This window comes from Coregonus lavaretus, assembly GCF_964263955.1.
Source record: "Coregonus lavaretus genome assembly, chromosome: 14".
Classification (NCBI taxonomy): domain Eukaryota; kingdom Metazoa; phylum Chordata; class Actinopteri; order Salmoniformes; family Salmonidae; genus Coregonus; species Coregonus lavaretus.
In genome coordinates, this window is record NC_140001.1 from 26543891 (window position 1) to 26557969 (window position 14079).

The 14079-nt window shown below is 43.8% G+C and overlaps 1 protein-coding gene across 2 annotated transcripts; it reads right to left on the minus strand.

The window, feature by feature from the left end:
* Positions 1 to 9959: 9959 nt before the first annotated feature.
* Positions 9960 to 13733, minus strand: LOC311141471 (dual specificity protein phosphatase 18-like). Of its 2 annotated transcripts, none has more exons than XM_084176810.1 (2): positions 13677 to 13733; positions 9960 to 10707 (listed from the first exon to the last, which is right to left on the minus strand). In XM_084176810.1, exon 2 carries the CDS (start codon positions 10625 to 10627, stop codon positions 10085 to 10087), a length of 543 nt encoding a protein of 180 aa, XP_084032936.1. In that variant the 5' UTR covers positions 10628 to 10707; positions 13677 to 13733; the 3' UTR covers positions 9960 to 10084. The 2 variants fall into 2 exon arrangements, with proteins under 2 accessions (XP_084032936.1, XP_084032937.1); XM_084176811.1 differs by lacking the exon at positions 13677 to 13733 and adding an exon at positions 10805 to 11950.
* Positions 13734 to 14079: the final 346 nt, after the last annotated feature.

Consider the following 14079-nt stretch of genomic DNA (forward strand, 5'->3'; position numbering starts at 1 on the left):
TACTTGCAAAACGGAACTGTTTGGACTAACGATTACACCGTATTACACTCCTGGTTTTGGCAGCCATGAACAGGAGAAGAAGGAAGGAAGTGTTTATGTCAGGATTTGAGTTATCGCCTATGAGCCAAGCATTTACGGGAAAGCTTTCCGTAGTAATTTCTTATACCTAACTAGGTTTGTGTTGCCTCAAAGCCACAATGAGGACAATATTTATGTTGTTTATCGTGCTGGCTTATTTGTCTGGTGGTGTCAGAGGTGAGAGTTTTTGTCAAATATTAAAATAGCTAGCTAGCTAATTTAGCTCTCAATCTGCTCATTTTAACTAGCCTAGATCAGGTGCATGCCATACTTCTGATATAACGTTACTTAAACAAATGTTTTACCCCAAGTAACGTTACAGTAACTTTGAGCAACCAATCTTTGCTTTGACGTGTGCTGTGTACCGAGACTGTCTATACGTTAAATTAATCGATTTGATCAGAGGGATATTGGAACATGACACAGCTAGCTAACGTTAGATAACTACCCAATGACGTGGCCAATTAGCTTTGCTATAACCCATTCATAGACACTAACTACCTTTAGCGCCTTTTGACGAAACACGTGTTGGTGCGCAACTATGGGGCAAAACAGACAGGGTTGGCTTAGGGTGCGTTTTTAAATTCACTCTGGCTATCTACACCGATTTCAGAGCACTCTCATCTGATGCCATATGTCCACGCGTTTTGCTGTGTGTTGTTTTTGCCAGATGTCCGTACATGTGCGCTTCACAAGGCTGCAGAACGGTTTGCAGCATGGAGGAAATCATTTTTGCTCTGTTCGACCAAAGCTAATAATTACAACAGATGAAAGTTATTCTCCTATTCACCTACTGTTTTTTAGGCTTGCAGAGCTACCAACAGACTGGTAAGCACAAGGGTGCATTACAACAATTAATCTAGTTTGTTTCTATTCTTCTGTCACTCATCATTAGAGACATCAATAAATTGAACTGGTTGTTCACATATAGAGTAGTGATTTCAAATCACTAGCTTCTCTTGCATGGTGGCAAGCTAAATTATGCACAGAACAGTTCTGTGCGTATTAATTTTGCACACCATTCTGTTGGCTGGGCGCACTACCCAAGTGTCGTAATGATGCATTGTCTGTCATTCTTACCTGAGACAACTTTCCAGTCGTTCAGCCGGTATCTTCTCTTCTCTAACTACACAATAGTCCTCATCATTTGGCCTCTATGGTGCAACCCCCGCCATGGGAACTTTTATGAACTTGCGTTTGTACCACCGCAAAGTAATGCAACGCACAAGTTGAAAATATTGAATGCATGCGGTACACAGAACGCACCGCAGCCTAGTGTGGCATCCCAAATGTAGCGTTGCAGACTGCTCCATTGACAATGGATGATGCCTTGATCACACCGACAGCATCATTACACAAAATGGTACGCAGCATCATCTGGATATGTGTGAAACAAAAGTTCAATCTTCACCTTCTGCTACCATTTCTGTCAAGCCGTCTACGCATACAGTTTGACACATACGTTCGATAAATCGAACGTATGCACAACGCACTGCATCTGCAACGTAATGCTGCAAGGCAAACGCAGCATTCCATTGGAAATGAATGTACTTCCGGTGTGATCGAGGCGTGACTTCCACCTGAACACAAAGAGTCTAACGCATCTGCTGGACATGAAGCTTGAGTGTGCCAGAGCGTAGAATAATTGATGAATTTACGAACGTGCAACACCCGTAATTATGTTGTTGCCAGCAGCACAGTTACAGACACCAACGCTGTAGATAACAGCCTAACCACCTCTGCTAGGGGTAGTAAAATGACCAGAATGAGGTGTTCTCTCATTTGTGTCTAGAAGTAGGTAGCTAGCAAGCAAGCTAGCCAACTTTAGCCAGTTAGATTGGTTGCTTGACTGCCGTTGTGAGGTCAGAACCCTCAATCAACCATATGCCAGAGTGTCCAGTGTGCGCTCTAAACGCTCTGAGTGCGAAACACTCTGAATTTACGAATGGCCAGAGCACACTCTGAGCGCACTCTGGCACTCCAGAGTGAATTTAAAAACACGCCCTTAGATTGTTGACAACATGTAAGCTATATTTCCTCTCCAATGTTTATTGAAAACATAAATACATTTGCACAATGAGCACTTGTCTCTCAAATACATTGTTACAGTTGTTGGTTAGCAAGCTTGCGAATTTTTGCCATATTAGCTTTGACATGAAATCAGTCAAAACACCTCAAAACAAGACATGATATCAATAACAAGATGAAACGAGCTGAAACGAGCAACATACGATTTCCCACATGGCAGTTTCTTGTCATTCTTGCTAGCAATCTGCCCATCCAGAATAACAACAACCCGCTGACTTCTGCCCCATGGAAGCGCACATCGTTTTCGTGATGTCAGCTAACCCATCTGTAGTATCTTCTGGCCAGGGTAATTTTGTTAAGAGACCAGACGCTCCTTCTGAATGTTAAAACACATCGCTTGTGGTACGGTTTTGGAAACATGAAGGAACTTATCTTTCATATCAACAATAAATAATGTTTTTAAAAATTATTATTATTTGTTGTATTTTACCCTTTTTTTTCCCCAATTTTGATCTTGTCTCATTGCTGCAACTCCCCAACGGGCTCGGGAGTCGAAACATGACCCACAAAACCGCGCTTCTTAACACCCGCCCACTTAACCCGGAAGCCAGCCGCACCAATGTGTCGGAGGAAACACCTTTCAACTGATGACCGAGGTCAGCCTGCAGGCGCCCGGCCCGCCACAAGGAGTTATTCGAGCGCGATGAGCCAAGTGAAGCCCCCCCGGCCAAACCCTCCCCTAACCCAGACGACGCTGGGCCAATTGTGCGCCACCCTATGGGACTCCCGATCACGGCTGGTTGTGATACAACCCAGGATCAAACTCGGGTCTAGTGATGCCTCTAGCACGTTTTATAGGGTTTTGTTCCCACACTGACCATATCCATGTTACAGCGCTTGTTTACGGAAGACAGACTGAAGACAGTGGCTGACAATGCAAATAGTCCGGGTAGCCATTTGATTAGCTGTTCAGGAGTCTTATGTCTTGGGGGTTGAAGCTGTTAAGAAGCCTTTTGGACCTAGACTTGGCGCTCCGGTACCGCTTGCCGTGCGGTAGCAGAGAGAACAGTCTATGACTAGGGTGGCTGGAGTCTTTGACAATTTTAGGGCCTTCCTCTGACACCGCCTGGTATAGAGTTTCTGGATGGTAGGAAGCTTGGCCTCAGTGATGTTCTGGGCCATACGCACTACCCTCTGTAGTCCTGGTGTGTTTGGACCATGAGAGTTTGTTGGTGATGTGGACACCAAGGAACTTGAAGCTCTCAACCTGCTCCACTACAGCCCCGTCGATGAGAATGGGGGCGTGATTGGTCCTCCTTTTCCTGTAGTCCACAATCATCTCCTTTGTCTTGATCATGTTGAGGGAGAGGTTGTTATCCTGGCATCACACGGCCAGGTCTCTGAGATCCTCCCTATAGTCTGTCTCATCGTTGTCGGTGATCAGGCCTACCACTATTGTGCCGTAAGCAAACTTAATGATGGTGTTAGAGTCGTGCCTGGCCATGCAGTCATGGGTGAACAGGGAGTACAGGAGGGGACTGAGCAAGCACCCCTGAGGGGCCCCCGTATTGAGGATCAGTGTGGCAGATGTGTTGTTACCTACCCTTACCACCTGGGGGCGGCCCGTCAGGTAGTCCAGGATCCAGTTGCAGAGGGAGGTGTTTAGTCCCAGGGTCCTTAGCTTAGTGATGAGCTTTGAAGGCACTATGGTGTTGAACGCTGAGCTGTAGTCAATGAATAGCATTCTCACGTAGGTGTTCCTTTTGTCCAGGTGGGAAAGGGCAGTGTGGAGTGCAATAGAGAGCTTATCATCTGTGGATCTGTTGGGGCGGTATGCAAATTGGAGTGGGTCTAGGGTTTCTGGGATAATGGTGTTGATATATTCCAGTCTGTGCTAGCAAAACAGTCCTGTCGCTTAGCATCTGCATCATCTGACCACTTCTTTATTGACCGAGTCACTGTTGCTTCCTGCTTTATTTTTTGCTTGTAAGCAGGGATCCGGAGGATAGAACATTTAACATGCTTGTTTTATTATTAAAAATTGGAACATGAATTGCTTCATTTAAGTCACAAGTGTGTGATGGGTTTATTGATCCCCCACCATTCTCTGGAAGTTACCCTCGGAGTATCGTCAGCAACAGGTGACAACAGAGGGCCCTCTGAGCGAGTTGGTCGGGGCAAGGCAGTAGTTTGGGATTCACTGAGAGGCGCTCACCTGTGCTAATTAACTATCTAGCATGCTCCGAACACCTGGGTGTAAGCGTAACTGGGGAGGAAGTGTCGTTTGTCAACTGGAGGCACACACAGCATATGGATCTGTGCAAAACTGCTACATTAAGTGTATATTTTTAATTTGAAAGTATCTTTCTCACTGATATGAAAGATAAGGGGCATATCAGCATATGTTTCAAACTGTTTCGCAAGCAATGATTTTTTACGTTTCTAAACGTTAAAACACAGTGTCGGAATTGTAGTTCACACGCAGGCAACCGTGGGTGACGCTAACTGTTGAAAACCCAACAGAGAAGGGTTTTTGAAAGCTAGCTTTGCTAGTATCCTAATGTTATACCGAACTGGCTAGCTAATCAGATCAAATAATTGTTGGATGGAGGGAGCTAGCTAAATCAGACACTATACTGCCAGTGCCACATTAGTTTTTTATTCATATTTTGGTTTAAAAACTCTGTACTCTGCTGCAGCTTTCTTCATCATATGTATTCGGGTGTGGGCGCGCTCCAGGTCTTACTATAGATAAGTAAGAGCTGCGGTCAGTTTAGTTCTCACTAGGCAGTCCAGCAAATGTTTTTCAAAACATTTTAAATCAGCTCAACATCCTTATTTAATCTGTTAAATCTACAGGTGCTCCTCAAGCAGGATCAAAGGAGCCAAATTCTCTATCTAATGCCCCTGTAAGTGATACACCAGCACAGATCATTTCGGCAAAGGACATGTCAGCACCAGGAGCATCTATTGGAAAGAAACAAGAAGCAGGAGCACCTACTGGAATGGAAATGGGACTGGCACCAGTAGACCCTACTGAAAAGGAAACAGCACCAGTAGACACGGTTGAAGAGAAACCAACACCAGCACCAGGAGACCCTGCTGAAAAGGGAATGGCACCAGTACCAACTGCTGAAAAGGGAATGGCACCAGTACCAACTGCTGAAAAGGGAATGGCACCAGTACACCCTACTGAAAAGGAAACGGCACCAGTAGACACTGCTGAAAAGGAAACCCATGGCACACGTGATGAGGCAGTGAGCAGTCACTTCTTTGCTTATCTTGTGTGTACAGCTGTGTTGGTGGCAGTGCTCTACATTAGCTACCACAACAAGCGAAAGGTACTTGGTTAATATCGATTTACACATTACAGCTTTTGATTCTTCGCCATAATCTGGGTCATAATAAGCGTCTTTGAGATTCTCTTTGTGATTCTCTATGTAATGAAAAGCACTATATAAAATACATGTATTATTATACTGAACAAAAATATAAACGCAACCTGTAAAGTGTTGGTCCCATGTTTCATTAGCTGAAATAAAATATCCAAGGCATTTTCCAAACGCACAAAAAGCATATTTCTCTCTAATTTTGTGCACAAATTTGTTTACATCCCTGTTAGTGAGCATTTCTCCTTTGCCAAGGTAATCGATCCACCTGACAAGGTTTGGCATATCAACAAGCTGATTAAACAGCATGATCATTACACAGGTGCATCTTGCGCTGGGGACAAAAGGCCACTCTAAAATGTGCAGTTTTGTCACAACACAATGCCAAAGATTTTGTGGGAGCGCGCAATTGGCATGCTGACTGCAGGAATGTCCACCAGAGCTGTTGCCAGAGAATTGAATGTTAATTTCTCTACCATAAGCCGCCTCTGCCGTTTTAGAGAATTTGGCAGTACGTCCAATCGGCCTCACAACCGCAGACCACGTGTAACCACGCCAGCCCAGGACCTCAACATCCAGCTTTTTCACCTGCAGGATCATCTAAGACCAGCCACCCGGACAGCTGATAAAACTGAGAAGTATTTATGTCTGTAATAATGCCCTTTTGTGGGGAAAAACTCATTCTGATTGGCTGGGCCTGGCTCCCCAGTGGGTGGGCCTATGGCTGCGCCCCTGCCCAGTCATGTGAAATCCATAGATTAGGGCCTAATCAATGTATTTCGATTGACTGATTTCCTTATATGAACTGTAACGCAGTAAAATCGTTGAAATGTTTACGTGTTGCGTTTATATTTTTGTTCAGTATATGAATTAGTCCATAAAAAGATACCTCCAAAACAAGCACATCCAAGACAGTAGTGATATTAATGTGTTAGCTAAAAACATGTAAGAGAACAGTCAATGAAACAAGTTGTGACACAGGCCTATTATTGTTTGTTTTTGTCAGATCATTGCCTATTGCGTGGAGGGAAAGAGGTCGAGATCGGGACGTCGGCCCAAAGGCGCAGAGTACACCAAGCTGGAACAGAATGTAAGTATGGATTCCATAGTGTCAATTAAATCCCTTTCATTGTTTTATTTATTGCTCTGTCCATACATGGAGGTTTCTGAATAAAGTTATGATGCTCCCTAAGTGTAATGCAGGGTTTCAGAAGCAGATTGGTGGTTCTTTCCCTGTCTGGCACTAATTTTTTATTTTCTTCTTCAGTAGTGAAGGTGCATCACTGTCATGAAGTTATTGCCAGAAAACTGTGGATATAGGTGTTAAGATGAAATAAGGCACCAAACTGATTCCTGGTGAAAGAAGACTTCCTTGGTTTAATCAATATTGATTTCTTTTTTTAAACAAATGGATGTTACTTCATATATTTTTGTCTTTGGATGCTTATTGCATGACCATGCAGAGGATACTGTTGCTGAATCTATGAAGCTGAGAAAGATAAGCATGCTTGTGTTTGCACTCCTGTGTTATTGTGGTACTTTGGGATGTCCTTTGTGTTTTCAGTTCTGACTCAAGATCATTTTTTGTCACAGAAGAAATTGTTAAATTGTGAGGATTCTAACTGGTCCCTTAGTGTTTGAAAGTACTGTAGGACAGTAGTTGGACACCTGCAATGATGACCACAATGTTGGCCAGATGAATGTAAATGTACTTCTTGTATGTTTTGGAGTGTTGTATTTTCTCTTGTTAGCTTGATCCCTTCTGAGATGGCAGAGGAAAGGGACTTTTTAGTTGCTATGTTGCATTGTATTGGCTGTTGGTTGGAGTGGAGTAAGTGAAAACAGTGAAATTGATTGTGTGACTGATAATGCCGGTGGATGAATGATACTGAAGTTAACCTAGGCCTAAATTCCAAATAGATTAGAGCAGGGGTGTCAAACGCATTCAGTCTTCACGAGGTCCGGAGGGCCACATGTAAAGTTTGTTATATTTCCTCACTGTCAGAATTTGAAAAAAATAGTCCCATATACATCACTTTTGGAATTTTCAATGCTCCCTGTCTAGCATTCGATTAGATCAGGGTTTCCCAAACTCTGTCCTGGGGCCCCCCCTGGGTGTACGTTTTGGCACTTCACAGCTGATTCGAATAACCAACTCATCATCAAGCTTTGATTATTTGAATCGGCTGTGTAGTGTTAGAGAAAAAAACAAAACGTGCACCCAGGGGGGGGGGCCCAGGACCGAGTTTGGGAAACCCTGGTTTAGATGACTGTTAGCAAGCTGGACAGACTGAAGAGACTATATAAATGTAGGTCCATTATAATTTTTCCAGTTTCAATTTGGTTTTAGTCATTTTAATGTGAATTGAGATTGTTTAAAAAATTTATATATTTTTTTTTTTACACCAGCCCCCCTCCCCCGAGGCATGGATTGAATGAGCTCCGGCCCGCAGGCCATATGTTTGACACCCCTGGATTAGAGCTCTGTTACATGACCCGAGCCAGACGGGCCCCAACATTATACATCGGGTTAGGGCCGGGTAGGGCCTGTTTTTTTCCATCAATAACTAGGGTACGGGCATCACTAAATTGATCAGTAACATTTTAAAGCTGAGCCATTTGCTTGTGCTCTGCTGCTCAGTACAGTCACATCTGACTAAGATCATAACATGGTGTCAGAAGTGCTTAAAATATGACAGGAGAGATTATTTCACAGAAAATAATGTTCCTTGAGTTTTGTAGGAGTTTAGAGTGACAAAGTAGCTAAAAGCCGATTTATGGTTAATCTGGACTCTGTATTGGCAGAAGCAGAAGTCAAGGCATTCATACTTCTTGTGGAGCAGAGTTGTTGTCAAGGAAGTGCGTTTGTGTTTATACAGGATGTACCGCCCCCACCTACCATCAACCAATCATGTCAATGCAGAGCTATACAAATCTATACGGAGCCCTCCTTATTGTGACATGCGTCCTCCGCAAGCCTCCGGAGGTTGTGACGCAGCTGCGGCGCATCTGGAGGCTTGCTGAGGCCACATCGCCTCTCAGATTTTGTAACAATGCGGAGGGCTCCTTATAGCTTTGAATAGCTCTGCATTGACATGATTGGTTGACGGTATTGGGCTTTAACAGCTCTCTCATGTCTCAAACTCCCGAGGGGCGCAGTGGTCTAAGGCACTGCATAGCAGTGCTAGCTGTGCCACTAGAGATCCTGGTTCGTATCCAGGCTCTGTCGTAGCCGGCCGCGACCGGGAGACCCATGGGGCGGCGCACAATTGGCCCAGCGTCGTCCAGGGTAGGGGAGGGAATGGCCGGCAGGGATGTAGCTCAGTTGGTAGAGCATGGCGTTTGCAACGCCAGGGTTGTGGGTTCGATTCCCACAGGGGGCCAGTATGAAAAATTAAAAAATAATGTATGCACTCACTAACTGTAAATCGCTCTGGATAAGAGCGTCTGCTAAATGACAAACAAAAAAAAGTCGTCATTGAGCAGAGCAGCCCAAACGGAGCCGTTGTTATGGTGTGTGGTTACACAGACTCAGAGTCGCCATGAGCATAGTGCATGCAGAGCGAGCTGCCTGCGCGCAGGGAGCGAGAGACACAGAGAGGAGCACCTAATGGATTTACTAAGTGAGGAAGTTGTTTCGGGCCTTAAATTTGGCAGAAGCAATCGGGCCTGGGTAGGGTAGTGTCTGAACGTCGCGGGCATGTGTAGTGCTTAAAATTCATGCCCGTGCAGGGCTCTACCCTGGATTTGAGCTATCTAGCATGTGAAGGGGGGCATTATGTAATTTATGTTCTTTGTTATGATGTACCTAAAGAGGGATAACGTGAATAGCTGATCTGTGCCAAACCTTTCATGGTCTCAACAAAGTTGTCCTTTGAGGGCTTTAGGTAGGGTAGACATTTTGACAAAATGAAGAGTATTGAGTAACATTCAGAGGAATGTAGAGGAAGATTGAATATCTATTGGATAATATTTTCTTGACTGTGAGCCAGTGTATATTTCTCTCCTATGCCTGCGTCCTAAATGATCACTATATTTCTACCCAGGGCCTTGTTTCATAGAGATCTTTCCGTACAATGTGCTTTTCAATAGTCAATAGCTGAGTATATGGCAAATGGAAGTAGTCATTTTGCACAGGTCCTTTTTGTATGCTGGACCAATTTTAAGCTAAACATGGATTAAAAATGACATTTTATAGTTCTACGATGTTGCCGTGGTTTGGTCACTATAGTCACAACAATGCAAATGTTTTTCTTTTTTGGTGGGAGTTGAAATGAATAAAATGTATTTAACAATATTCATTGCCATTTGAATTAATATTTTTTTACTATTCTACCTGGGGACACTTCTTACCCTGGATGACCATATGTTGAAGTTGTAGCCTTTACAAAACATTTACAAACCTTTTTTGTTTAGTTGTAAATCGTAAAGAGTGACATTGTACAAGTGTAATTTTTTATTCAGAATCATAAAGTTTACAAATACAACATTTGAGAGGACCACTTCCAGTTCAACTCAACATACTGGATATAAAACATAGTAGTAATGCATTTTTACAATTGGGTTGACAATCATTTTAACAGTGAAGGTCAAAGAGGAAGCATATCTCTGGTCTCCTCTTCATAAATGTCAGGTATTTCACCCATGGGGGAAGTTATCATTGTGACCGTGGCACCACCACGGAGCTTGCGCTCATACTGGATGAGTTGCTTCCAGAATCCATTGTTTGGCCTAATAATAGGTCGACAAGATTTGACCTTTTTGTGGGCCTCCAAAAGTGTAATTCCATGGTATTTCATTAGATACACCAAGCATAACGTAGCTGAGCGACTCACACCTGCATTGCAGTGAACCAATGTGCGTCCACACTGCTCCCCAACGAGCTGGATTTTATCCGCTACCTCATCAAAGAACTCACTCAGAGGCGAAGATGGAGAGTCTGTAACAGGTATATGGACATATTCCACCTCTGCAGTGGAAGTGTTTGTGATGTTTTGTGTGGCATTGATGATGCAAGTGATGTTGAAATGAGATATGATGGCCTTATCATTTGCAGCTCTGCCGTTGCTGAGGAAAAGGTGTTCGGTAACTTGACACAAACCTGCAAGTCTCTGTGCCCCAGATTGATGCATGGAAACAGGTTAACCAAAGGAAGTACGTAGGCAGCGTTGTGTGGACCATGGATAGCTGACTGGCAGACAAGATAATGGCACTGTTAAAATAGATGGGAGAAAGACACCTATTAGGCAACAACACATGAAATGATAGAATAATCTGGCTGCATTCCAAGCCACCTGCAGACTACTTACCACAAATCTAAAAGCATTGGCTTGGTGGAGACATGGGTTCCATCTCAAATGGCACCCTATTCCCTATATAGTGAACTACTTTGACCAGGGCCCATAAGGCTCCTGTCAAAAGTAGCTAACTATAAAGGTAGCTAACAATGCGCCATTTGGGACGTGGCCATGGGCTAGGCTAGTGGGAGTTTCCACCATATTTCTTATACCAGTCATTCCCTTTCAAATTATTGAAGGGAAGTAGATAAGTGAGTCATGGCCATATGTAACGGATATCACGCTGCCTGCTTATCGAGTACTGCTTACTCCTGGTTAGCCTCACACCGAGGCTCGAAACCAGGACCTCTGCCTTGTTAGCACACGTGACCGCTCTCCCGAAGTGTCTTGCCAGTCGTGCCACGCAAAAAGCTAGTTATTCGGCATTCACCCCTCAAACTTACTCCACAGCGACCCTAGCGTTGAGCTGAGTGCAACTGCAGATCCGAGTCAAGGCACCATTTGTAACGAATGTCACGCTGCTTGCTTAACGAGTACCACTTCCTCCTGATTCGCAATTGGGTACACTTCAGGCTGAGGAGTGAGTTTCACACATCTCCATGTGCTACGCAAACGCAATGGACCAATCAGACCAAATGCGGAAGTAAGCAGGGGAGTAATCAATAGTCCAAACAGTTGCAAAATGGTTTTGCAACTAAAACGAGAGTTTCTATTGAACAAATTCAGGTAGATCCTGTTTCGTTTAAGAAACGTTTTGCAACAGAAACGGCATAATGAATACGCCCCAGGTGTTGAACATCGCAGGTAGGCCTACCACATAGGGGTCCTTTCTTTGCAGCTGTGCCATAATGGGCAGCACCATTGAGGGCTTTCTCTCTTTTAAAGTAGTCAAGGGTGTTTACTGCCACCTGGAGTGTGTTGTCTGAACAGGTATAAAGACAAGGTTGCTGATTTACTGCCCGCTTCAGTTATGGACTGTTTACTCAGGAGTATAATTCATTGGCTGATCCCTCCTGATGACCTGGATGGAATTATGTGATCCTTCCTTAACCCATAGGAAGTCCCAACCAGTTGACTACTTCAAACTTGTGAAAGTCAAGTCCAGAGACAGAAGAGGAAGCGAGACATCTCACTCGCTCCTTTTTTCTGGTACAAAAACGGCACGTGTCAAACTCATTCCACGGAGGGCCGAGTGTCTGCGGGTTTTTCGCTCCTCCCTTGTACTTGATTAATGAATTAAGGTCACTAATTATTAAGGAACACCCCTCACCTGGTTGTCTAGGGCTTAATTGAAAGAAAAACATAAACCCGCAGACACTTGGCCCTCTGTGGAATGAGTTTGACACCCCTGAACTATCCAGAACTAGCTGCTATCATATTGGTGCCTATGGGACAGCGGCCCCTTAAGCCAGGGTTTCCTAACCCTCTCCTCTGGCCCTCGCAGACGTTTCACATGTGTTTTAACCCTAAACTGGCACACCTGATTCAATTAGTCAAAGGCTTGATGATTAGTTGGCTAATTGAATCAGGTGTGCCAGTTTAGGGTTAAAACAAAAATGGGGCAGAGAAGAGGCCCACAGAGGAGGGGGTTGGAAAACCCTGCCTTAAGCAGACCGGAACAGTGAATTTTATTTTCAATGCCAAGCGGCCTGAGTAAGACCTCTTCATTTATCCACCATCTTTGAAAGGTCTTCAATGGCACTGCCCATGCTAAAACAGGCTTTGGGGCACTACAGCCAAATATTTTTTGTAACTAATCCTGTGCTAGAGCTGTCTTAGTCGGCCTTTCTTAAAGTATGTATGTTGCGACCTTTTTTAAACAACATTTAGGAACTCAGTCGGGGTCTTATTCTTGAATTAGAGTACTAGACTACACAAGGTGCAATTTCGAGATTTGGTTGTGGTCTTATGTCAGTCACTCAATTAGCCATGTCAGTTAACAACTTTTAGGTTGGTAAATTAGTCTAGCCAGCTATCTAAACTTGAAGTAATCACGGCCGAATACCGACCGGGCACATGCCTAGTGGCCCTGACCTCCAGGGGACCCCCATTGATTTTGTTAGTCACTCATCTCAGATAACATTAACATGGCATAAATGTAGAATTGCAGGAAATTAGCTTTAAAACTGCAAACAATTTTATCTCCGCCCCATGGCAAAATGAATAGAATTTGCAGGAAATGTAGTAGTAAATGTTTCTCTCTGCCAGCTAGGCGCAAATCTCCCTTAGGGCCCCCTAAAGGGGGCATATTTTCATGAGCTTGGGTCCCAGGAAAACACAGAATTTCTCATTTGGATCACAGGCTGAAAGTTTAAGAAACCCTGGTCTAAGTCCATGGCCTACAATCAATGAAACCACGTTCGGGGGATCAGCCTAAGCAGAATCACTAATAAACAAATGACCTTGCATCCCAAATACTAACTAATGTATGATCAGCTCTCTGTATCTCGTAATAATTTCTGCAATGAGACTTAAATATTTAGCTACCAGCCTGGAACGTAGCCAGAATCTCTAGCCCCGACCATCAAATGGCGCTATTATTCCTTTTTACGTCTCATGAGTCCAACTGGAATGTATGCAGCCCGCTATACACTCGTGTCCCCCGGCGACCGGCTCTGCATAAAACATGCTCCATTCAACTGCAAGGGTGTCGGTTTCCCCTTTAACGAGCTCCCACCGGGGAAAAAAACTGGAATAATTTCTCCATGCTGCTAACTGTTAGCAGCATGCTAGCAACAACATAGCCAGCCAGGACATTTGCTTGCAAGCTGCTAATAAACAGCAACTTCATCATAGCTCTCTGTTTATTAAAATAGTTCATTTCTTATGCCAAAATATCCTTTACCAATTATAAACATGGGGGGGAAGAAGAAAGCCAAACAACCTCAATTCAGTGCGCGAGCTCGCAATCTTTTCAGGAAGTAGCAAAGTGACGTCTGTTTATCTCAACTACGGAATCTCGAAGTGACCATATCTTACAACGCGTTTCGTTTAAAGGGTTCGTTCACCCAAATTACAAAGTGGAATGCGTGCGATGAATGAAGTAGATCATGTAGACATTTTCGCATAAGTATAATACAGGAAAGTACAATTTATAGTATAATATTTACACATGCATCAGGAAAGGGGGGATTGGGGGGGCAAGTGATTAAATTGTACAGTATTAGCAATAGTAAAGTCTGGTAGAAGCAGTTGATGAGTGTGTGTGTATGTATATGTGTGTTTATGTATGTATATATACACACTACCAGTCAAATGGTTGGACATACCTACTCATTCAAGGGTTT

Coding starts and splice junctions, on each gene's coding strand:
- LOC311141471 (XM_084176810.1), bottom strand. CDS start 10,627: ATGCATCAATCTGGGGCACAGAGACTTGCAGGTTTGTGTCAAGTTACC.